This window comes from Zalophus californianus, chromosome 11, assembly GCF_009762305.2.
Source record: "Zalophus californianus isolate mZalCal1 chromosome 11, mZalCal1.pri.v2, whole genome shotgun sequence".
Lineage (NCBI taxonomy): Eukaryota > Metazoa > Chordata > Mammalia > Carnivora > Otariidae > Zalophus > Zalophus californianus.
The window spans coordinates 64,492,784-64,518,607 of NC_045605.1; the positions used below are offsets into that span (position 1 = coordinate 64,492,784).

General features: G+C 41.7%; 1 protein-coding gene across 3 annotated transcripts; it reads right to left on the reverse strand.

Moving 5' to 3' along the window:
- Positions 1 to 664: 664 nt before the first annotated feature.
- On the reverse strand, positions 665 to 24,513 carry NRIP3 (nuclear receptor interacting protein 3). Of its 3 annotated transcripts, XM_027581568.1 has the most exons (8): positions 24,374 to 24,513; positions 23,773 to 23,933; positions 7,715 to 7,876; positions 7,131 to 7,213; positions 4,788 to 4,927; positions 4,087 to 4,139; positions 3,877 to 3,971; positions 665 to 3,576 (listed from the first exon to the last, which is right to left on the reverse strand). In XM_027581568.1, exons 1-8 carry the CDS (start codon positions 24,417 to 24,419, stop codon positions 3,561 to 3,563), a joined length of 756 nt encoding a protein of 251 aa, XP_027437369.1. In that variant the 5' UTR covers positions 24,420 to 24,513; the 3' UTR covers positions 665 to 3,560. The 3 variants fall into 3 exon arrangements, with proteins under 3 accessions (XP_027437369.1, XP_027437372.1, XP_027437371.1); XM_027581571.1 differs by lacking the exon at positions 7,715 to 7,876; XM_027581570.1 differs by lacking the exon at positions 24,374 to 24,513 and having other exon boundaries at positions 23,773 to 24,006.
- Between the last annotated feature and the right edge of the window lie 1,311 nt (positions 24,514 to 25,824).

Here is a 25,824-nt window from a genome sequence, read left to right on the forward strand (position 1 = left end):
AGACAGAAAATCTTTTGAGGTAGAATGGTAGGATCATCTAAGTAGCAGTGGAACTGTAATTCTAGACTGTGATAACTAACCATTGTCATAGCTAAAGAATGTTGCCTGTTGACTCTTCAATCTTACTGTTTCAATATTAAAATATTAATACTTAAAAGGTAAGTTTCTATCATCTGTAAAATGCATTTATTTGAAACATCATTTAGACAATGGTCTTAACTATATATTAGGGCTCATTCAATAATACTCCCCCTTCCGAAGCTTGTGCCATTTGTTTGAACTAAATAAATATGTCTCTTTCTAGAAAAATATTCTCTTACACACTACTGATCCACCATAAAAGATTGTTCTCATATACTGTTAAATCTTTAAGGGACTACCATATGCCAACCACTTTACATTTGATACTATGTAGCAAGTACTATCATCACATCTGTTTTATAGACTACAAAACCAAGCTCAGAGAGGTTCACTAATATGCCCAAGAACATACAGCCAGTAAGAGATTGCTGAAGGACTAGTAGCAATGGAAGAAATGAGGACCTCAAAGCCTTGTGTTCAGAGGACCCTATGAGAGAAACACTGATGTAATTAGGCTGTGCCTGGGTTCCCTCACCTTCCAGGGGCCCTGACACAGAGACTTTGTCAGACAAGCACACAGAGAGGAAGATTTCACTTTATTGTTACATCAATCTCACAAATAAACCCGACACAGCCAGAAACACTGAGCAGGTAAAAGTGCCAATGTAGAGGCCTGGCAACAGGAGGAAAGAATCCAGTTCCATCTCCTCCATGTTTCCAGCCTGGAAAGGTATTTTTATTACACAAAAGTCAGGGCAGCTGATACAATAAGTGATCCATTCTACAGACACTTTGAGCTAAGGAATAGAAAATCTTACCAGGTGGGGTCTGTGCAGGGCAAGGAAATAGAAAAGTCAGAAAACATTTTTCCTCATATAACTCAGGCATAGATATACCAAATGACAAAAACAGTATTTTTCAAACTTCCTGTATTTGAGATGGACATCTAATAAGGAATGAGAGGAGTACTAGTTCTATAGGGTTACTTCCTGCTACTGCCTGCCTCCAGAACACAGTGTGGGTAGACACTTTCTTCCCACATCCTGAATCAGAGGTGCCAGAGAGAATTTTCTAGGATTCTGGGAAGAACTAACCTTACCTTTTCATCTTGCCAGCCCATGAAAAGTAAATCAGGTACTCCCTCATGAATATCAAGGAGATATGGGCTATCAGAATAATCAACTTGGCAGCATTTAAAGATTAATGAAGCTCAAGACTTCCCATAGTTGTCTTTAGACATTTTTAGGTACCTCTATCAAGCCTGAGGTTTAAAGTACAATTATTTGGCTAGGGAATTCAAATGATCTGACTGCACTGAGATTATGATACCCTAAGCTCAGATCACCCCAACTATTTCTATTCTAAAACTGGCAAGTCAGTGACTGATTCTCAGAACCCAGAAAGATCACTAAAGGCCATCTGATCATCCCTCTGATGCCACAGAATCATGAACTCAAAGGGCCAGAATTAGTCACATCTTTCCAACACCTAAGAATTCCTGGCCTCACCCAGTCCACAGGGAATCCAAATAAGGATAAGCCAGGCCAAGGAACTTCCAACATGCCTCACCTGTGGCCAAGAGTCAAGGCTTGGAGTGGAATTTTCAACCTGGGGAGGAAGGGGTGAAGTATTTCAACTCAGTCTTAGGATAAGGAGCAGGCCAAAGTGGTGCCATGATAGGCAGAGGAGGAGAGTGGAGAGGCCTCAACGGAAAGGCACAGACCACCCCCCCGCCCTGCCCAGGCAAAAATGGGGTGAATTTGGAGGGGGTGCTGAAGGCCGATAAGGAGGTCTGGGGGTGACCCAGACCCAGCTGCCTAGCTGTTCAAATGAGGGTCACTAAGTTCCTAGTCTTTAGGGAACTTCTGTAAGTCTAAAAACATTCAGAGTTCCAAAGAGTTATTTGATAGAGGAAGTCGCTGAACACTTGACGAGATTGTTGCTGGGACCTGGCAAAATTCAAAGTGGGATCCATTAAATGCTCTGGAAACTACTGCTATGAACCAAGGGCAGACTTGGGAATCTCTTAAAAAGATATTCACAGCTGATTATTTTTCTGACTTCTCCATGTACTTCTATGACCAAATTGAAAGGGAGATTTCATTACAGGTATCTGTGTGCCTAAACTGACAACCCAACAAAAAAGCTTTGAGACACCCCTGTGATCTCCAACATTTTGAGAAGGGTCAGCAGACATTGGGCAGCCAGAAAAAGTTGCCCTTAACATTGTCAGCTCTTGCCCTGCCTCTTTCCTTGAAGCAGAACAAGGCTGAAGAGTTTCCCAACCTTCAGTTCCCTGTCTGGAAATTTCATTCCTGACCTCCACCCCAGAAAGGTTTCCATAGGTAGGACTTCCCACCAACTGATTCTACCTAGTACTTCCTTCTATTCTGGGTGTGCTTGGATTTTTTTCATCTCCTTTCCCTATTTCTGACCCCAGCTACTTGAGTCTGTGGCAGACAAGTAACAGTCTGGCCAGAAATACTGACTAGATCTTGAGGGTATCAATGTCTAATAATGATCCCCAGATTATTTACCAAAGCCTTCAATTCCATCTCAGAAAGTGATTAATGTTCTTCTGTCTGTGGTTCCTTCCCTCTCCTCCTCTCCAAGAATTTCAAGGTGAGAGGTCACCTCACTCATTTTTGTACCCTCAGCTTTTAGGCACCAAAATAAGGTCCTAAATGTGACAATTTGGGGCAGAGACTTTTAGTGGACTTAGCACACAGGAGAAAGGGCTACCCAGATCCTCCTGGCATCCAACCCCAAAGCAGATTTTTCCCCTACCTTGCCTTTTTAAAGCCCTTACCTCTTCATCCTCCTCTCAAGGCCTGAAGACAAAAGAGGCAGCATGGGAGAATGAACATAGCCTTGGCTTGTCAAGTCTGAGTTCTAGGTTCCTCTGCCACTGACTTAGTATTAACAGCTTAGACAATTAATTTGCCTCTCTGGACCTATAAATGAAAAAGTTGGACTAGATGATCTCTCTGGGCTCTTTCAGATAAAGTTATTTTTGAGAAATCAATGAATGAATTAGAAGAAATTCTAATTCTGAGACATAGGTATCTTGCACCTCTTTGGAACAACTGAAAGGAGGTAAAGGTCAGGTTCCTGTTTATCATATATTTTAGCTATAGGAAAAGAAGCAAGTGTATCTATGGAGAAACAGAACCTGGCAGCCCCTATACTGGACTAATAAAAGCAAATTCCTGAAAGCAGAGAAGTAGGCCACAAGTGAGACCTGGCAGTGTCAAAAGGTCTATAAATTAAGTGATCAGAGGAGTAAAAAACAATGGCTATAACCAGATAAGATCTCTAATCATGGACTAAGAGGACTGGGTGGGAAGGAGCCCCTGGAGCTTCTATTAGAGGGAAGGACTTGGTCCACAGCAAGTTGCTACTGCATTTGTTCAAACCCAGTTTTCTCAATCTGTCAACCTGGTATGTGTGCATATGTGCAGACATGCTGCAATCTGTAGTTATGCTTCTGAAGTGCTGAAATGAGAAAGAAATAGAAGAAATGATACCAAATCCAAAGAAGTTAGGTTGAAGGCAAGTACAATTTTAGTTTAAAAGCTACTTATTTTCCCCACCACTCTGTGCAGTATCATCACTACTTATTCTGGAATGTGGGCTAGAGAGTTTTTTAGGATGGTGAACTCTAGAGGTTGGGGATGGGTATACTTGTGGTAAGACTGAAGGATAAAGGCAGGACAGAACCCAATATCCTGTGTGAGAACCCCTCCACTTAATGACAAATGGATTTTACTTGACCTGACCCATTTGGGCACTTACTTGTCTTCATTCAAGGAAACTGTCTCCACAAAAGGGATTTCTTCCTTGTCTGTCTTCCCCATGATCAGCCGGTGCTTATCCAAATTTATGATGCACTAAAAACAAAGGAGAATCACTGGTCACTGTCAGTGATCCCACTGTCAATGGGACATGTAAGAGGACCCCTGCCTCAGAGAGTAAGAATCAAAGGGAAAGTAGAATCAATCCTACCTTAAGGGATCGGAGAGTCTGGAGACCAAGGGACAAGTTTTTCTCATTGTCCTCTAAAAAAAAAAAAAATTAAGTTCCAACTATTGCTATGTTAGTTTAGAAGTCAGCCTTATCACCATTGGGTTCCATCTAATCTTCCATCCATCCATCCATCCATCCATTCATCCAATAAACATCTGTTGAGCATCTATTATATTAAGTAATTTTCCCAGATCATTATAGTTCAAAGGTAATAGAGCCAAGATTCAAACCTAGGTAGGTCTTTTAAACTCGAAAGGACAAAGGCCTTTAGATAAAACCCAGGAACCTTGAGTAGTCTAGAGTAGAGTACAAAAGGGAAATATAAGAGTGGGGGAAAGTTATCAAGCGATTTATGGTGAAGGAGTAAGGGGATCTTGCCCTCTACCTCCAACTAGCTCAGGGAAAGCTCTCAGGAGCCACTTTCACTGGCACACAAAAATGTTTCTTACCCCTTACATTTTTTTTATCCTGAATTACACACTCCTTTTTCTTAGTGCTCAACATGTCTTGAATCTGGTACTTTGGAGAGTAAAAATTGGGACAAGTCTATAGTACAGAAAAATGGAAACCTGGGATTTTGAAGTCAATATATACAGGCATGAGATCTTATGAGGGTTTGGTGGAAGTAGAGAGGGGGTTTACAATAGGGGTCCATAGGTCCAGTTCTCAATTCTACTCACCAACCACAGCTGCTGGACAGTCCAGGCGGAGGGAGCCCAGTGTGATCACCAGGTGTTCAATATGACCCACTACTTTCAGATGCCGGGGTAGAGAAAGCTTCTCTCCTTCATGCTTGTGAGATCTGACATGCTCCTTGAGTCTGCACCAGAGAGGGAGATATCAGAATCCTCTTGGCAGAGGTTTCTGATGGAATCTGATAATGTCTACCTTATGACACCCATTGGTCTTTTCTAGGGATTTCCTGGGATTAATTTGCCAAAAAATGTGCTAGCCAGCCTATACTTGTTTCAGAACTTTGTCCTACATATGCCAGGGGATATAAAAAAACGAAAAGATTCAGCTCCTATTCTCAAAAAGCCATGTCACTATCTGTACTGGTGAAAAATGAAAGTTGATACACTCAGAAAATCCTATCCTGCATCCTAACATCCCCATCTCTATGCAAGGCAATTTAGTTAACACGTCTTTTTACCCCTCTGTGGGTAAAAGATGTCAAAAAGGGCAGGAGTTTGTCCTAATTTTAGAAGATGCTTTTTGTTCAGTGTCTAATTTTCTCTTTGCCTTTTCTATTTCAGTTTATCCTCATCAGTTAGTCTTCAGCTATATTAGTGGAGGCTGGTACTTACTTGATAAGTGCATTGATATTGATATTGATATTGATATTGATATCAGCAAGGAATATCATGGGGAAAGTCTTTATTAATTTAACTTGTCTCTGCACGGGAGGAAGAAAAGGAATAGCACCCAGGTTTCACACAGTTATATAAGCAGATTGGAACAGCCAGCACCCAAGCTATCATGGGTTGGTGGATAAAAACTTAATTATGGACTTTCTGTGCCAATATTTCTGCTTTACTCCATTTCCTCTCTTTTAGTGTTACAGCTCATCCAAAAGAAAAATAATTGCAGTTTTACAGATGGTTATTAATTCCTCTGGAACCACGGCAGACTGCTGCCTAATTATGCACCAGGACATTATTAGTCTTTCTGGAACCATCATGTTGTACTTTATCTCATCTCTTCACCACATAAAAAAGCTCAGGATTCTTCCCACAAGAGCACTTGTGTCCTGGACTCCTCCCACAAGCCTAAATAGCAATGTACAAAACCCGTAGAGCCAGCCTCAAAGAGTCACAGTGGTGGTGAGGGGTGAGGACAGGGTAGAAACAAGAAGGAACAGATCAGGTAGCAGAGGTCACCAATTATACAAATCAAGCCTTGTTCAAGTCCTACCTCAGAGTATGAACATCTTGAAAGCAGCTTAAAATGAACCATTATATCTGCCATAGTGATTGTTTCAATACAGAGATTAAGCTAGGGAATGATTTGTTGTTCTTAGAAAAGTGGAAAAGGAGATGGGGTTGATCCTTCCAATTCTGGGCTAGACCTTAGGGCTCATCTAGTACTTAGGAGGGAAGAGAAGGAAGAAGACATGAAAGTACCAATTGACCGAAAAGGAAGAGAGATACAAAATGGCTTTCTCTGACTAAAAGAGGAAGAACTCAATTCTAGCTGTTAAAGAACCAAAGACATTCAATATCTGAGGCATCTGCCTCACACTCAATCCCCAGCAGGGGCAGCAGTAAGATTTGATTTTACATGTTCTTTATAAAGAGGAAAGGCACTAAGAAACTATTGGTCAATCAAACCTATAATGGTTTAGGCCCAGCAGCAATAGCAGTTCTATTCTTTTTTTTTTTTTTTTAAGATTTTATTTATTTATTTGACAGATAGAGATACAGTGAGAGAGGGAACACAAGCAGGGGAGGTGGGAGAGGGAGAAGCAGTCTTCCCACGGAGCAGGGAGCCTGATGCAGGGCTCGATCCCAGGACCCTGGGATCATGACCTGAGCCAAAGGCAGATACTTAACAACTGAGCCACCCAGGCGCCCCAATAGCAGTCCTATTCTAAGTTCTGATTGATGCTTCTTGGGATGGGCAGTGTGGCCTCCAGAAGGACCCTGAGTAAGCTGAGACCAACCACATCCCTGCTTTTATTCATCTGGGATATACCAACAGGACTGCTCCTTCTAATTTGTTGTCTTTGCAGGGCATATATCAGGATCAGGGCATGGCTAACTATGAGCCAAGGATCTCACACTCTCTCATTCCAGAGCCCAAAGGTCTTCGCTCAGAACTTAATTGGTGGGAGTTAATGGAAAACCTGATGCTTTCCTGGCTTGCTGATTTCTCCTAGGTGCCTGAGAATTCAGCTGATATTTGAACTCTGCATACTTCTCTTGGAACCTTGGTAGAGACCCTCACCATCTCTAACCCCAAAATAGATTCAGGCAAAGAGTGCATAAGCACCTGACTCCCACCCAGCACAAGTGGCTACTTACCCCAGTCTATCCACACAGGCTGAAGAGATGAGATTATATTGACAGCCTGTGTCAACCAAGGCTTTCACATCCTTTCCAGCACACTGTGGAAAGGAAACATACTGTTCAGCAGGAGCCTGAGAAGCAAAAGGGAAGGGAGCAAGCAGCAGATGCGACCTGAAAGGCAGGGCTGGAGAGCATCTCACAATTATGGGTTGGTAATGTCTCATCTTTAACCACTGCAGAGTCTCCTTTTAGGAGCCTTTTTTCCTGCTGAATCTAGAGCTGACAAAGGATCCCTAAGGATTTTCAGTATTTAATTCTATATACTAAGTAGCTCTTAAATGTGCACACGCTCGTGTGTGTGTGTGTGTGTGTGTATCACACACCCTTTTGCAAATCTGATGAAAGCTTTTGTCCTTTCTCCCATAAAGATGCACATGCATAAAAATATTACATACACTTCCTGTAAAACTCACTTATGAATTCTATGATAAGACCCATGCTCTATACACTTTGTAGGAGAGGGCCCCACTATGGGAATCACAATGGGCCCACATCCTACTCTCCAGAAAACCCTGGAAAAACTATTCTCAGAACATTACCTGGCAAGAAACCAAAATCATGTCATCATCGTCAGACTTCTTTAGTCCCTCAGACTTAGCCTGATTCAGTTTGTTGGTCTTGGAGGCCCAAGGGACACGACTACTTCGAAGTTTAGACAGATTGGTTTCCATGAGGCGCCTCTGCAGAATGTTATGAGGTTGCTTGAGGAATAGAAAGCAGAAGATCCTTAGTGACAGGTCGTTTCCCCCTTTTCCCATTGTCCCCGAGGTACCACAGAAATAATAAAGAAGCCTCACATAACTGAGCTCCACCTTTGCTTCTTATTTATTTTTCCTTCAAGCCCAGACTTCATTGGTATTATCAGAGCAGGTACTACATAAATCGATTTGTAATAGGCCACCTTGGATGAGTGAAAGATCAAGGTGGGACAGCGGGAATGTGGCCAGGGCCAGCGATCACTCCACGGCTCACGAGAACCGAGCGACCCTAGGATTCAGATTCCCTAGGCCTGCGGCCTTTCCTCCCCTGACACAGGCATTTCAGGAGAAAAGTGGCCCTAGTCTATGTGGAATAAATGTATCTTCCCAGGTAACTTGTAGAAGAGGCAGCTTGTTCTCACAGGCCAAAGAAACCTACCCAGTACTGGCTGTCAGAAGCTCTGCCTACTTCTATTTCAAGTTTTACTCGCTTACCGTCTCAGCTTTTGGACCTAGTCTGCACATACCTGGGTGGCCTGACTCTCCTGTGGGCTGAGTAGCCCATGGGGTGGCTGGGGTGGGGAGAGAGGAGTTCACACCTGCTGAGCAATCCTCTCAGGAGACAATCTTTGGAACCTGGCAGAACCCACAGGAATAATCCTTACTAACATCCTCTGGACCTCAAGAAGCATAAGGCAACTCTTGCCATATTCTTGTTAGCCATTCTCCCTCTCTCCCACGGGCCAAAAAGTGGGAGAGTAAAAGGGGCAGAGACTTACCAAGAAACAGGAGACTTACTTAGACCTTATATCTATGTCAGGATACCTAATGTTGGGAGGCAGAATGAGGAATGTGAATTCAAGTCTGCTCTTGGACAGAACTTAGAGAGTTCACAGGGCAGCCATATCCATGCTCTGCTCTTTTTACCCAAAGTGGCCTCTAGAAATGTTACCTCATGATAAGGACTCATTTGACCTAAGGAATTTCTATACACAAGCATCTTATTCTCAGTTTACAATAATATTTAAAATCTCTCAAAGGGAAGACTCCAAATTTCTATGTAACACATACCAGATGCCTCTCAATTTTAGGGGGAAGAAAATCACTCTTAGAAGCTCAGAGCCTAGAATTTTCCCAGGAAACGGGGCAGAACGGGGTAAGATAATGATATCTACCACCTTACAATTTCTGAGGAAGAATGGAGTCAGAGCCATGACTCACTGTAACCCTGGTGAGGTGAAGAAATGGATTCCCAAAATACACTGATTCTTGGCAAGGCAGATTCTAAATTAGTATCCTTGGGAAAAGGAGAGAGAGAGAGAGGCACTTAAAAGAAACTGAGAGCTTCTTAACTTGATAAGGAGCTAGAGGAAGTGCTAACTCTGTCAGATTTCCTTGGAGAATGATTTGCTCCTCAAAAGAAACAAATTCTTCATTCTTATCTCTCTCACTAATAAGCCTGGATTCCTAGCTCAAGTCATATTAAAGCAGGGTGTCTCCTTCTGTCAAGTCCATGCTCCGCAGAATCAACTGAATTTGTACAACTGTAAGCTGATTTTGTAGAACTGAAGATTAGAAAGGACTTCAAAGGCTAATAAATGAAAGCCCTCCTCACTGAAAATTTGGGGCTTTCCTTCTACATCAGTCTTGCTGAACATGGCTTTACCTCAGTACTCCTAATCTTTCAAAGGAGTCTAATCATCACTGGACAGATGAGGCAAATGAGGAAAAATCCAAAATTATTTTCCTTGAAGTCATCGCTCTTCTGAATTTTCCTCCTTCCCTAGTGAACCCCTCCTCCTCAGGTTATAAAACATACTCAAAGTTCTCATATATTGGGGAAAAAACACACAACCTCAGACCCTGCCTCCTCAGCTCTATATCCTCCTCTAATTACACCCTTGTCTTAAATGGTCTATTTTTAAAGAAGCCAAAAATTTCCTGATATCCTTCACTGAGATTACTTCTGATCCCACATCAATAAAATCTACTTTCCAAATCTGGTAGATATTTTTCAGCCTTCATTTTCCTTGACTTCTCTAGGGCATTTGACCCTGCTGACAATTCCTGTATTTGTTCTTTTCTTCAGTAAACAAAAGTTTCAAACACATGCTCAGTGAAAAAATTCAAGTATCACTGAAGTATATAATATCAAAACGGAAAGCCTCCCAATCTCTCAACCTTTTCTCAGTCCCACTCCCTTCAAATAACCACCCTTAAATTTAGAAGTATATCCTTCCAAAACTTTTAGTACAAACATATACAAAAACACAATCATATACTGTAACACTGTTCTAAAATTTTCTATTTTTATTTATATACGAAAGACATTTTTCTATGTCAGTACCTATAATTCTCTTTGTCCATTTTTACAACTAAAAGTATTGATAGTATAGTTCAGGAGTTGAAAATTCACAGCTGGTAAACCCATATGAACCTCAGGAATATTTTTCTGTGGTCATTTTATTATGCCTACATGTTTTAAATGACAGTGTAACTGCACATTTACCTCTGCTCCCAACCAAAATTTCACTAAAATCATAATCAAGGAATAAGGCCTAAACATACAAAAGCAAAAAGAACAATAAAGGAAACAATAGCAAAAAAGAGAGACAAAATTTTGGAATCTGAGAAGCAAACAGAAAAGTGGTAACTGACCTAAGAGTAAAAAAAGCTAAGTGCTTCACACCATTCCACTTCACACAATGCTAGAGTGGCAGAGACTGCCAGTTGTTAACCAAAATCCATGTTCTCCTATTCTTACTGTATAAATACCCAGATTATGTTTCCCAGCCTTCTTTGCAGTTAGGCATGGCCAGAGGACTGAGTTCTAGCAAATGGAATGTGAGAAGTGACATATACCACTTTTAGACCTGACCCATAAAAATGTCCTGTGCACACTCCTCCATTCTTTTCCTCTTCTAACTGGTTAGAATGGAGATGACCCTTGGGGTAACCTTCTCGGAGGTCACGTGTTGAAGACAGAAGAGCCACTGTAATCCTGGGTCCCTGAGTGACCACATGGAAGAGGGCTGTCTTGCTGACCTTTCTACTAGTACTGTTACTTAAGAAAAAATAAACTATCATGTTTGAGCTATTACATATTTTGTGGTCTAGCTGTAAAAGCAATTTTCCTATTCAAACTAAAACTCTGAAAAGGCTGAGGAGTTAGAGGTATTAGAACTTCTATGGTTAGAGGGTGGGAAATAGATTAGTATAAAGCCTGCATAAAACTCTCACTTGACCCAGACAACTGGGAAGTATGCCAAAAGTTTATTCTTTTTGAAATAGTAACTCAAAAGACTCTGGTTGGTTAATAGTTTGTCTAAGCTTAGAAATTATGTACTGTCAGATTTCTAGAACAGCTAAGGACGAGGACAGAGTGCCACACGAAGCCAGAGCTGAAGGATATGGGTTTAAGGATTGAAAAAACCCACACAGATCCTCATATAATGAAAGAAAAAAAGATCCACAACAAGATTTCACATCACTATGAATTTCTGGAATATTATGAGTGACAGAGATTCCAAAAGCTTCCAAGGAGAAAAAGATGATCCAAATACAAAGGATTAGGAACCAGAATGGCATAGGACAATTCAATGGTAATAATGGAAGCTAAAAGACAATGGAATAATACTTTTTTAAAAAATCTGACAGTGCATAATTCCTTAACCTAGCCAAACTATAAATCAAGACTCAGGAAGCTTGAGTCATCCCCAAGAAGCTACTGAAGGATATGCTCCACCGAAATGAGGGAAACCAATGAACAAAGAAAAAATCATAGGGTTCAAGAATAAAGGATCCAATAGAGGAGAGACAAAGGACATTCTGAGAATGGCCCTGAAGGAAAAGTCTAGGATATAGGAAGTGTAGCAGGCCTTGAGAACAATATACATGTATTTTTTATAAAAATATTAAATGAAAAAATATACCCATTAGGAAAGTGTTCAGCCACAAGAAAAACCAACTTACAATGGCTTAAATGGAGGTGTATTTTTTTCTCATACAACAAGAAGTCGGAGGTAGGCAGATGCTGGCAATAATTCAGCAGTTTAACAATTTCAGGGCTACTGTCTCTGTACTCTTGGATATCCCCTCATGGTCATATGATGGGTGCCCCAGCTCCAGGTATTACATCTACATGTAGGAGGAAGGAGGAAGGGACTATGTGCCATCTATCCCTTTTATCAGGAAAGCAAAAGCTTTCCCAGAAATTGCCTCAGTATTTTTCCTATATCTTTCTTGGTCAGAATTCTCATGGCCAGTCTTAACTAAAAAGGGGTTTGGGTGAGAATCCAGCTTTTCTAATTTCTATAGAGGAGTCAGGCAGGTAGAAAACGGCTGAGAATGGGTGATGATTTAGCTATCCAACAGTGTCGGCCAACTCATGCAAAGACCAAAATGTGTGTGTGTGTGTGTGTGTACATACAATGTAACTTAGGCAGGTATAATGCCAGTTCACCCTATTTCTTACCTCTTTCTTGGTACCTATTTTCTTACATCTGCCCTACTTTCTGCATTTTATTTTCAAGTTTTTATTTAAATTCTAGTTACCGAACATATATGGTAAAATTGGTTTCAGGTGTAGAATTTAGTGATTCATCACTTACATGTAACACCCCATGTTCATCACAACAGGTACCCTCCTTAATACCTATCACCCATTTAACCCACTACTTTCTGCATTTTAAAACAGCACATCCTCTACAGACATTTGAATTTGTGGTACAAATGTACCTCAATTTAACTACTAATGGACATTTAGATTGTTTCCACATGTCTGTGATTAGAAACAATGCTACAGTAAAACTCAACATTCCATTTTTCTTGACACTCTCCTCCACTGGCTTCTAAAACCACCTTTCTGTCTAATGGCCACCTCTTTTACTGGTTCCTTTGCCTCTGCTCATTTCTCAAATCATCACTCGGTCTTTGGTCCTTTTCTCATTGTACATATCCTTTCAAAGCAAGCTTATCCACTTTCATTGCATAAATTACTATCTTTATGATGATGACCCTATCTCATGCCCAGACCTCACTTTTGAGTTTCAGACACATAGATCCAACTGCCACTTTGAACTTTCTACTTAGACATTCCACAGGTACTTTCATACTTAACTTGTCCCACTGATCTTTCCCACAAAACCTGCACTTTCTCCCTTATTCCCTATCTTGGTGAATGAAACTCTGCCTCTTTAACACCTTATATTTCTCTCTCCATTTCTACCGTTATTGCTAAATTCAAGCAATCTCCTAAAAGATTACTTTCATGGTCTCCTTACCCTACAGTGGTTCTCTGGCCAGCTATATCGAACACAAAATCTTCAATTTAACATTTAAGATCTTCCACTAACTACCGCTCATCTTCCTTCCCAATCTTATCTTTATTCCTCCATGAGGTCTTTCTATTTTCTTTTTTTTTTTAAGATTTTATTTATTTATTTGACAGAGAGAGTGTGCACACAAGCAAGGGGAGAGGCAGAGGGAGAAGCAGGTTCCCTGCTGAGCAGGGAGCCTGAAGTCTATCTAATTTCAGCAAAATGACCAGTTGTCACATACTACCTTGGGCAAATTGCTACTCTGGCTAGGCATTACTTTTCTCAAGCCTCGCTTTCTTCATCAGTAATAAAATAAGTTTAAGCTCCAAAGCCCTGTTCACTTTTTAACATTCTGGATCATTCCCCTTCCACCAACTTGTAAAATGGCACCACCATACACCCATCCATTCTTTTTTTTTTTTTTTTAATAAGATTTATTTGTCAGAGAGAGCGCAAACACAAGCAGGGGGAGCGGCAGGCAAAGGGAGCAGCCTCCCTCCTGAGCAGGAAGCCCAATGCGGTACTCGATCCCAGGACCCTGGGTTCATGACCAGAGCTGAAGGCAGACGTTTAACTAACTGAGCCATCCAGGCGTCCCAACACCTATCCATTCTTGATTCTTTTCTTTCCCTAACCCTCCCTCCCAAAGTACTGCTGTTGTTTCCTCTAAAACATATCTAGAATTGATCTACTTCTCCTCATCTTTACCTCCAGTCTGATCAAAGCCACCATCACTTTTATTCTTGTATACTTACAGAAAAGTTTCAAGTTTGTTAGACCTTAAAAATACAATGTAGGGACACCTGGGTGGCTCAGTTGGTTAAGCGTCTGTCTTTGGCTCAGGTCAGGAACCCAGTGTCCTGATTTCGAGTCCCACGGCATCGGCCTCCCTGCTGGTGGGGGAGCCTGCTTCTCCCTCTCCCCACCCCCTGCTCGTGCTCGCTCTCAAATAAATAAATAAAATCTTTAAAAAAAATGCAATGTAACTTTTCCTCTAAGTTTTATTTTAAATAATGCAATTTTTAAAAAAAAATTAAAAATTTTGAGGTAAAATTATTTAAAAAATTTTTAAAGATTGAGGTACCATTAAATTATATACATTATATTAGTTACAGGTATATGACATAATGATTTCATATTTATATACACTGCAAAATGTTCACAATAAGTCTAGTTAACATCCATAACCATACATAGTTACAAATTTTTTTTCTTTTAATGAGGACTTTTAAGATCTACCCTCTTATCAACTTTCAAATATGCAGTACACTATAATTAACTACAGTCATTATGCTATGCATGATATCCCCATGACTTATTTTTTATAACTAGAAGTTTGTACAATTTGACCACCTTCATCCATTTCACCCCCATGCCCTCCAGCAACCACCAATCTGTTCTCTGTATCTATGTGCTTGGTTGTTTTGTTTTTGTTTTGTTTTTTAGATTCCACATATAAATGAGATCATATTTGTCCTTCTCTGACTTATTTCACTTAGCATAATACCCTCATGGTCATCCATGTTGTCACAAATGGCAAGATTTAATTTTTTATGGCTGAATATATATGTGTATGGCTGAACATATATATATATTTTTTTCTTTGTCCATTCATCCATAGATGGACACCTAGGTTGCCTCCATATATGTATATTTCTTGGCTCATCATTTCTTATCTGAACTACAAAAAACTCCTAACTTGTTTTCTGCCTCTTTTCACCCTTCTTCCAATTCATTCTCTCTACATAGCAACCAGGGTGAGTTTTTAAAAAATATAAGTTAGATAATACATTCCCTTACTCAAAGCTCTTCAATGGCTTCCTGTTGTTCTTTGAACAAAATTCAAACTTCTTACCATGGTCTATATGGTTCTGCATCATCTGATCCCTGTCCATTTCTCCAACCTCTATCTATATACCATATACATGCCACATTCCCTTTATTCATCCACACCTCCTTGCTCAAAAACTTTCCCATTCCAATGCCTTTGCACTTGCTATTCCCTCTGTCTGAAATGTTCTCCCACTAACACTTCAAATAGTTAGCTTGCTCTCATCTTTCAAGTCTCAGCTCAAATGTCACTTCATTAAAGACATCCTCCCTACTATTTAAAGTGGGTACCCCACCACTTTAGTTATTAACATATCCCACTATTTCTTTCATAGTAATTATAAATTATTTTCCTTATTTACTTGTTTACTATTTCACTCCCCCACTAGATTGTTAATTCCACAAGGGCAGGGACCTTAATTGTCTTTGATCACAGCTATATCCTTAGCTCTTGATATAGTACTGATCGAACAAATCTCTACTCTTTACTTCTTCAAAAAGCCTTTCTTGATTAACATCATCTAGTTCTTTCTTTCAGAATCCCTTCAATACTTACATATTATATAATCTGTACTACTTACTTTCCCACTCCTTGACTATTGCTTTGTAAATTTACTTAAGTGGTTTATCTTTATGTTTATTGAAATACTGGCTTTCCAAGAACTGTCTTCTATTTTCCTGATGTCCTTCAAAATACACATTAGTAATTAGCTAGAAAGGTGCAACAGGCACTCTGGTAATCTTCGGGACATAATTCTCAAGTCATCCTCCTGACATGGATCTTGCTTTATGCTTTACCTCAACAAGGTAACTACTAACCTAAGCAGTCCCTGGTTCTCTACTGTTCCTGAAATGTCACTGCTAAACCCTAACCAGGGTTTAGGCATCTAAACCTTAGCAGCAAATTCAAATGTGCTGCCTTCATTATCATCAGGAGTTTCTGAAGGAAATGGGCTCTGTGGGCAGTGCTGTATTCTGGGTAGAAATAGCTGAGGTTCCTCAATCTGGCACCCAATATGCTTAAATAACTCTTCTAATCAGGCTGTAGCGTGGGAAGTGAGGTGAGAGGAAGTAGACTGTACTGTGAGAATGCCACAAAATCATGATTTGAGCAAGAACTTCTAAGGCCACTTTCTCAATCCCTTTACCTATCTGCACTGAACCCAGACAGAATCAAACTAATGGAATTTTGTGGTCCACAGAATAGACCAGACTGGGAAATTGGGGAAACGACATAAGTCTACCTTCTTTGTAGCATTTACTCCCAGAAGAGAAACCCAAGGTTTCTAGCTAGCAATAGAACCACAGCCAGAACCACTTAGAAATAGGGGTTAGCAAATACAGTCCACAAGCCAAATCCAGCCTGATGCCTATTTTTACAAATAAAGGTTTATTGAAACACAACCAACCCCACTCATTTACTGTCTGTGGCTGCTTTTGCACTATGATAGCAGAGTTGAGTAGTTGAAATAGAGACGGTTTGGACTGAAGAGCTGAAAATAGTTACTCTCTGGTCCTTTACAAAAAAAGTTTGCCAACCCTTGCTTAGAGTAGTGTTTAAAATATATGTTTTACAGAATTAGACCTATAAATACACAGAACAAACTGATGGTTGCCAGAGGGAAGGGGGTGGGAGGGGTGAGCAAAATGGGTGAAGGGAAGTAGAAGATACAGGCTTCCAGTTATGGAATGAATATATCATGGGAAGAAAAGGCAAAAAATGATACTGTAATAGCACTGTATGGTGACAAATGGTAGCTACACTTGTGGTGAGCATAGCAAAACCTATAGAGAAGTTAAATCACTATGTTGTACACCTGATACCAATGTAACAATAGTGTCAACTATATTCAAATAAAAAATTAAAATTAAATAAATAAAAATAAAAATAAACTGTTGAGAGAAAAACCCCACCAACCTCAAAATCTGTACCTGCCAAATTACCCTTCAAAAGTGAAGAAATAAAGACTGTCTCAGAAAACAAAAATTGAGGAAATTTGTTGCTAGTGATGTGCCTTGCAAGAAATATTAGAGAAGTTTTTTTAGAAAGAAGGAAAAGGATATAAGTCAGAAACCTGGATCTCTATAACAGGAAGACCTCTGTAAAATCAATAAGTGAAACTAAAATAAAACCTTTCCTTCTTATTCTTTTTTTCTCTTCTTCTTATTCTTAATCAGTTTTTTCAAAATTATTATTAATACAGCAATAATATATTTGATTACATATGCTTTTATATAATGCTTTTATACAGTATATGCTAATATATTCTTATGTATAGGTGAAATGAAATTAATAACAGCAAGGACTCAAGGGGTAGGAGAAAGGAATTAGGATTATTTTGTTATTATAAGATGTTGAGGAAGGTCATGGAAAAGACATGACCACTAGTTGATCCATGAGTTGGGACTGTACCATCCAAGACTCTTACCCCCACCCCTGTCCTTGGAATGTGAATTCTATTCTTTCCCACTCCTAGAGGCTGCTCCAAGAACACAGCCTTGAGACAGTGCTATGGTGTTGAGAACACCTGCATGGTATGCGTAAGTGAACCTGGTCAAGTCCTCCCAATAAACTTTTAAAAATTTGGTGGGCAGGTGCAGGGATCTACTTATCTTAGTGATGCCCAAGACAAGCCATATATAAATTCCCTTTGCTTGTTCAACCTGCCACCTACCAATAAATTAAATTAAATTAAAATAAGATAAAAATAAAAAATAAAATATATGCTTTAGAGTCAGACAGAGTTGAGTTCAAGTTAGTAAGAACTTTGTAGGGCATCTGTGAGGATTAAATGAGATGTCCATATGGAGCATTTAACACTGTGTCAGGTATACAGTAAGCACTCAAATGTTGCTAAGTATATGTCTGTGTATGTATGTATTTAAAATTCTCATGCTCAGCCTAAAATTGAAGCTGATTACCATTCACCTTTTTTTCCTAAAAGGGCATGAAATCATCCTATTCCATTTTAGTCCTTATTTAAAGTTTGTAGATAAACATGGACTCCTGATTGACTCTCATTTCAAGTCTAATATATAGGTCTATCAGGTCTTGGAAATCTAAAAGAGCACCATTATCTGTGCCTTCTCTTCTCTGTGTACTAGTTGAATATACAACATGTGACCCATTCTACCCCATGGAAACATAGACAAGTTGTCTCTGGGTTTACAGCTGCTCAAAAACACATGAGGATCTATCTAAGGCAGGCTGTCATATTGCCCTAGACCTTCTGTGTGACCCACTGACATGTTATTTCAAAGAGACGAGCCTTGTTCCTGATTGTTATCTGCTTTGTGGGTTGGTCTGAGACAGTGGTTTCTCAGGTGCCCATGGTGGACTGCATTTTTGATAGGAAGGATTCACACACAGTCAGGAATTAGACCAGATAAATCTGTAAAATTCTTACTCTGAGGTTCTACAGGGCACACTCTGGCAGGAGCCTCCTCTCCATAACATCTCATAGTCGTTGACTCACCATAAAAAGATGAAACTGTAATCAAATGTTGATCTCCATCACCATTGTCACATCAGGCCAGAGCAATCACTTCTTCCACTGAACTCCCCTAGTGCTTATTGACTGTAACACCTTGGCAACTAACATAGACTTCCTGGTGGTGGTATTTATCTTCTTGTGGAACTGTCTACTCAACAGCTACACTCGATTAACTAAGAGATATTCCAAACTTAACTCATTCAAAAATCAAATTCCTGATTCTTATTCCTTATCCCTAATCTGCTCTTCCTGTAGTCTTACCCATTTCAGTAAATGGCAACTTTATTCTTCCAATTGCTAGATCAAAAACCTTAAGGCCACTTCTGACTACTCTTTCTTTCAGATCCTTAATGTAATCTATCAACTAAACTTGTCAGCTCTACCTTCAAAATATATCCAGGACCTGATCTTTCTTTGTCCCTTTCACTGCTATCACACTGCTCTGAACCACCTTCATCCTTCACCTGGGTTACCATATAACAGGCTCCTAATCAGTCTTCTTGCTTCTACTCTTGCCCCTCTTCAGCCTAATCCACACAGTAGTCTGAGTAATCTTTTTATAAAATAAGTCATGTCATGTTACCCCTCTGCACAAAGTCTTCTACTGGTTTCCCATAACAGATTAAAGGCCAACTATCTGTACAATGACCTATAAGGTCCTGAGTTGTCTGGCCTCCCACTACTCCTCTGATGTTATCTCCTATCACCACCTTGCTCATTTTGCTCTGGCCACGATGACGTTCTTACAGTTTTTCAATCACATCAAGTACACTGACACTTCAGGCCTCTGCACTTTCTGTTCCTTCTGTCTAGAACATTCTTTCCCAAGATATTTTGCTCTCTCACTTCCTTCAGTATCTCCTAAAATGTAATCTTATCAGAGAGGCCCTCCCTGACCACCTTTTATAAAGTACAAGTTTCCTCTCCACCCTACCCTGGCATTGTACTCTCTATTCCCCTTACCCTCATTCATCTTCTCCGTAGCACTTATTGCTACTCGATATATTATATATTTACTTGTTTTTATTTTCTGCCTTCTCCCCTTGCAACAATACAAGTTCCATTAGGACAGAAACTCCATTTTGGTTCACTATCATATCTTTAATGCCTAGAGTACCGACTGACATGTAATAAGCATTCAATAAATATTTGTGGAATAAATTAATCTAACCTGTCCTTCCCCCTAATCTATATAAACTTCTTGTAGAAAGAAACTTTGCTATCTTCTTTGTGGTTTGAGCACCTAGCACTGTGTCCTGAACACAGCAAGTGTTCAAATAATGTTTCCTATAATTAGGACACAATCACAGCTCTGGAAATCTTCAGTTTGCACCAGATCCTGGTATTATAATGGTATTTCATGCTCCTCTTCTAAAGCTCCAAAGTTCTCTGATTCAAAACCTGTAGCATTATGGATGTCTTACGGCATTCTGATCAGGTAGATCAGATACTCAGAGTACAGAGCTAGTCATTTCATGGTCAGTTTGTTTTGCTATGCTCCATCATCCTTGCTCTGGCCTCCATTTCTAATGCTAGTGAGTTTTTCTTTTCTTTTTTTTTAAAGATTTATTTATTTATTTGACAGAGAGAGACACAGCAAGAGAGGGAACACAAGCAGGAGGAGTGGGAGAGGGAGAAGCAGGCTTCCCGTGGAGCAGGGAGCCCAATGCGGGGCTCGATCCCAGGACCCTGGGATCACGACCTGAGCCGAAGGCAGACGCTCAACGACTGAGCCCCCCAGGCGCCCCTCTAGTGAGTTTTTCTGAAGCATTTGGCTATAAGCAGAATCAATCATAGACAGGAAAGAAAAACACTCTCTCTATTGCTGGACAACTAAGGATATGGCCTGATGGTCTGTAATATTATCATACAGGAAAGACAGCATCTATTACCCCATGACAGGACTGGTTTGTTTTTTGTTTTTCTGGGGACAGGACTGTTTTGTTTTTTGTGTTGTTGTTTTTTTTTTTTTTTATAGCAAAAATACCACTTTTCACTTCTGCAAAACTTTTTCAATAATACTGTTCAGTATTTACGAGGTAAAGATAATACCAGGAAGTGAGGCTCTCACGTTGCTGGTGGGATATAAATTGACTCAATTCTATAGGAAAGCAGTTTGGCAATGTTTCCAAAGTGATGGGGCTGTTTTTAAAAATCGAAAGTCCTTACCTCAATGAAAAGAACATTTATGAAACTGGTAGCTAAGACAAAAGAAATTACAAGAGGCAAAACTCCAAGAGTGGAGATTTTTTTTCTCCAGCTTCATCAACTTTTAAAAAAATAATAAATCACACAGAATATTACTCATATCTCTAATTTTGGTTCTTAATCTAATACAGAAAAAAAGCCATCACAAAATGAAAAGATAAACAAATTTAATATAAAATATAAAATAAGATTACTATCCTCACTAGACTTTGTAGCAGCCAACTACACACAAACAGAAATAGGACAAATGCACCCCCCCTGGGGTAAACAGAAGACCACATCTGATTGCCTATGGGTGCTCTTTGCTAATCCAAAAAAAAAGTTAGCAGACTGGTATCAAATAGTGAATGTTACAGAAACAGCATGGTAAAAGTAGATAAATCACAAACCCAGGAGTATAATTCTAATTTAGGTCACTAGTGTAAAGAAAACAACCCACAGTCTCCTCCACTGGCACAAACCCCAGACTCAAAACTAATTTGTCCTCTATTTCTGTACCATCAGCAACAACACACACCTAATTTGTCCTTTCCCCTATCTCCCTCTGGTGCCATCCACTCCATTTTCCCTCTTCTATTTAGTTCGTACTACAGACCTATTCAGTTTTGGCATCCTCAGAATTTCAATTTGGTGAGAGGAAGTTGAGTCAACACTGGTCTATATCACCAGATGTATCCATGATTGAAGCAAAAGGGTACTTAAAAGGTTATTTCTTAGACTGTACTGATGCAGCAACATCAGTTCTAAGAGAGCTTAATCATGCCACCTCACCCCAGTACTCACAACTTTCCTTTCCCTACCTCAATCTGCCTTGGTTTCTGTGACCCGTTCTAGCTCTTCTGTGCAATCCTTCACACATTAAGGGTGTGAGAACAGTGAGAAAGGGATATCAAGTCCATGGCAATGGTGTGGATGGAGGTGGGGGGGGGAGGGAGAGAAAGTGTGAACCCTAATTCAGGGTCTCACAGTAAACTGCTGTGCATCATATCTATGGCAATAACTTTCTTCTTAAGGATGCTTCCTCATTCCAGGCTACTGGCTATGTTTTATGTTATAAGCTCCTGTGTGGTTCAACCGACACAGACTGGAGTCAGAAAAGCAGATGGAATTCTTCTTACATAGGATGAAGTAATATAAGGAGTGCTAAGCAGAAGGCTGGAGTGGTAGTTTCTCAGGGCCAGGGAACTCTGACAGCCCAGGACAACCAATCCAGCATATGGGGAAGAAAAACATTCCACATTTACTTCTTTTCCTAAATACTCCCTCTTTATTCATTCCTGAGGCTTCTAGGAACTATGATTATTTTGGGCTGAAGGTAAGAAAACTTAGACCTGGTTTGCTAAATGAATCTAGACTGCTTTAAATTGAAAGAAGGGAAGAAAGAGAGTTCTCTTTTCTAGGAGTGTACTTCAGTCACTCACCACTCTGAGTGAGCATAAATTAGATTGACTATCCTGTGGCTTTTGCAGGAAGACTACCTTTGGAAAACAAAACAAAAAACAAAACAGCAAAATAACTGGGTAGCCATCCCCTGCTCAAAAATAACTAAAATTATTTTTTATCACAATGGAGGAGGGCAAATCTGATATTAGTATCTGTGTGTCATTAGAGATGTTTTTTAAAAAGCAAGTGGATTCAGAAGTTCTTCATAGTCATCTGGGGCTTGAAATGGCAATTTCAGTGAACCAGGTTACACCTTTCCTTCCCTGCCAAATTAAATATTCCAAAATCTCAAAAAATGCTGAAAAAATTGTACAGAGCACCTACCTCATTTAAAAGACATTTAACTAATGCTTCACAAGTTATTGCCCAGATGAATAAAGTGATTGTGAAATTCAAGAAAACTACAAGAAGACTCCAGATAGGGGCACCTGGGTGGCTTAGGTGGTTAAGAAGCTGCCTGTTAATTTCAGATCAGGTCATGATCTCAAGGTCCTGGAATGGAGCCTGTGTTGGGCTCCATGCTCAGCAGGGAGTTCGCTTGAGGATTCTCTCTCTCTCTCCCCCTCTGTCCCTCCCCCCCTGCTCTCGTGCTCTCTCTCTCTCTCTCAAATAAATAAATCTTTAAAAAAAAGAAAAAGAAAAGAAAACTTCAGATAAAACCACAAAGCTAAACATGTATTTGACCCAGTACCACTACAGTGACTGAAGGATGACAGTCAAATACAATTCTTTAAACTAGTGACCCTGAACCACCCATCCCCCTCCTGTAGAGGACAGCATGGTCTTTGAACCCAGACCTCCAGTCTTGAAGTTTCTCCTTCTTAGGGCGAAGAACGACCCTGCCAGAAAAAAGCCTGCACCAGCTCCAGCTCCAGACGATAGCTGGTCAGTGAGATGGAGCAACCTGGCTTCCTCTCTCTAGCCACTCTTTGCGGGTGGGGGTAGAGTAGGAGGAGAGATGAGATTGATGAACAGATGTCTGGGGTTCAAGAAACCTTCACATTCGACCCTTTCTCTCTCTCCCCCCTCAGCATGGAAGGTTAAGGCAGATAAGCCCAAAATCAAACGGAGAAGTAGATTTTGCATAGGGGGAAATGGATTTAACAAAATCATCTGGGATGGGGACTGCCAAGAAACACCCCCCCGCCTTTCCCACCTCTTCCTCTCCTTCCCACACCCATTAGGAGTCACCTCTGTCTGGGTCACTGGACCCGCCAAGCAGCCTGGCCAGGCGAGGCTCAATCATGCAATCAAATTCGGTACTACGAGTAAGAATAACGGGAAGGAAAGGCAATCAGAGGGCCAGACGGCAGGGCAGGGTCTCCTACTTGAGAGGACAGAGGCACGAAGGGAAGAGGCAGAGCGGAAGACAGCGCGAGCTGGTAAAGCTACGACGGAATCCCAGGGAAAGCGAAGCAGGGAGATGCTGGATGGAGAGGAATTCAAAACAGCAATAGCGAGACAGCGGCAGGAGGGGGCGGGAGCAGGGGCCTGGCCGGTGACTCAGTGAAAGCGGCCAAGGGCCGGCCCCGGGAGCCGCACGGCGCGAAGGTGACCGGCCACCGCGCGCGGGCATCCCGAGGAGGGCGCGGCCGCGGGGGCTCACCGTGTCCTTGGACGAGCCCAGCTTCTTGAGGCCGTCCAAGGGCAGCAGGTCGGCGGAGTCCTTATGAATGAACTGCACGGCCTGTTTCATCCGGCGCTGCTGTCGCAGCGACGCCGCTTCCCGCATGTCCGTCTCCTTGCGGCCGCCCTCGCTGAGGAGCCCTGAGTAAAACATCGCTGAAGCGCCCCCGGCCCAGCGTCCCCGGTCGCTCCCCGCTCGCCGGGCGCCCTCAGCCTCGAGCTCCTCCAGCTCCGCGAGAGCCGCGCGCCGAGCATTTTATAGCCGAGCGTGACGTCACGGGGAGCAGCCAGTGCGCGCGCGGAGGGGCGGGGCCAGCACAGCGCCCCCACCGAGCGCGCGGCTACCCGGCGTTCGCGGCCGCTGTGGGTCTCCGCGCCGCCTCCGTGAAGGGAAGGACCCGCAAAGAGGGGTGACGCTGGCTGGACTGACTCAGAGCGCTGAGGGTCTACCAGGCCCGCTTTACCCAACCGCCCTCTCCCGTTGTGGGTGCCCTGCATCCCCTGAGCCGGGATAGGGTGTGGGTGGCCCCACGGTGGAGCAGCCTCTCCCACCCCAGCCGCCGCCCCCGACTCACGCTCACCTGGCCACGCCGTGGCCGACCCCGGGATCACCGCCAGCTGCGCCATGCTCCAAATCCCTCCCTCCGCGCAGTTGCTCGGCTGCGCAAACTTCCACCTCCGCGCCCCTCCGGGAGCCCCAGCGTCCACAGCGCACTTCAGAGTTGGGAAGGCTCAGGATTTCTGCAACTTCATGTCGGTCCCCACCCACCAGACCACGTGACTGGGGAGGGGGCAGCCCCTGAGGGCGGGCTGGAGTCGGCTTTCCGGGGACCCCCCCCCCCCACCACCACCACCACCACCACCACTGCCCTGGCTCTTGGCACCCTCTCTCCGAGGGGCCTTGCGTCCGCCCTTCGACTGGGGCCGCAGGGGCGGCTGGAAACCTGCGGGTCAGCCTAGGGCTGAGGAGTGGCGATGGTCCCCGCCTCGCGTGCCCCACACCTGCTCTTCGGAACACCGGGCAGAAAAGCACCTTTTTCAAAGCCAAAAACTCGGGGTTACCGTTGGGGAGGGTCTTTCACTCTCCTCTCCGGCATGCTACCAGGAGCAACGGAATCCAGTTTACCTTTGAGTCCTTCCTACTCACTCTCAAGCCATTCTTTAAAAATAATAATAATAATAATAGACTTTAATTTTTTATTTAAATTCAATTTTAAAAATTTTTTAAAGATTTTATTTATTGGAGAGAGTGGGAGAAGCACACTCCCCACTGAGCAGGGAGCCAGATGTGGGACTTGATGCCAGGACCCTGAGATCATGATCTGAGCGGAAGGCAGCCCCTTAACCCACTGAGCCACCCAGCCGCCCTATTTAAATTCAATTTAGTTCACATATAGTATAGTATTAGTTTCAGGGGTAGAATTTAGTGATTCATCAGTTGTATATAACACCCAGTGCTCATTACATCAAGTGCTCTCCTTAATGCCCATCACCCAATTACCCCATTCCCCCACCCACTTCCCCTCCAGCGACCCTGTTTGTTTCCTGTAGTTAAGTCTGTTATGGTTTGCCTCCCTCTCTGTTTTCGTCTTATTTTTCCTTCCCTTCCTCTGTGTTCATCTGTTTTTATTTCTTAAGTTCCACATGAGTAAAATCATAAGGTATTTGTCTTTCTCTGACTAATTTTGCTTAGCATAATACTCTCTTGTTCCATCAACACGTTGCAAATGGCAAGATTTCATTCTTTAAAACGGATGAGTAATATTTCATGGTATATATACACCATATCTTCTTTATCCATTAATCTGTGGATGGACATCTGGGCTTTTTCCATATTTTGACTATTGTGGACATTGCTGTTATAAATATTGGGGTGCATGTACCCTTTTGAATCACTATTTTTGTATTCTTAGGATAAATACCTAGTAGTGCAATTGCTGGGTCCATGGTAGTTCTATTTTTAACTTTTTGAGGAACCTCCATACTGTTTTCCAGAGTGACTGTACCAGTTTGCATTTAAGCCATTCTAATG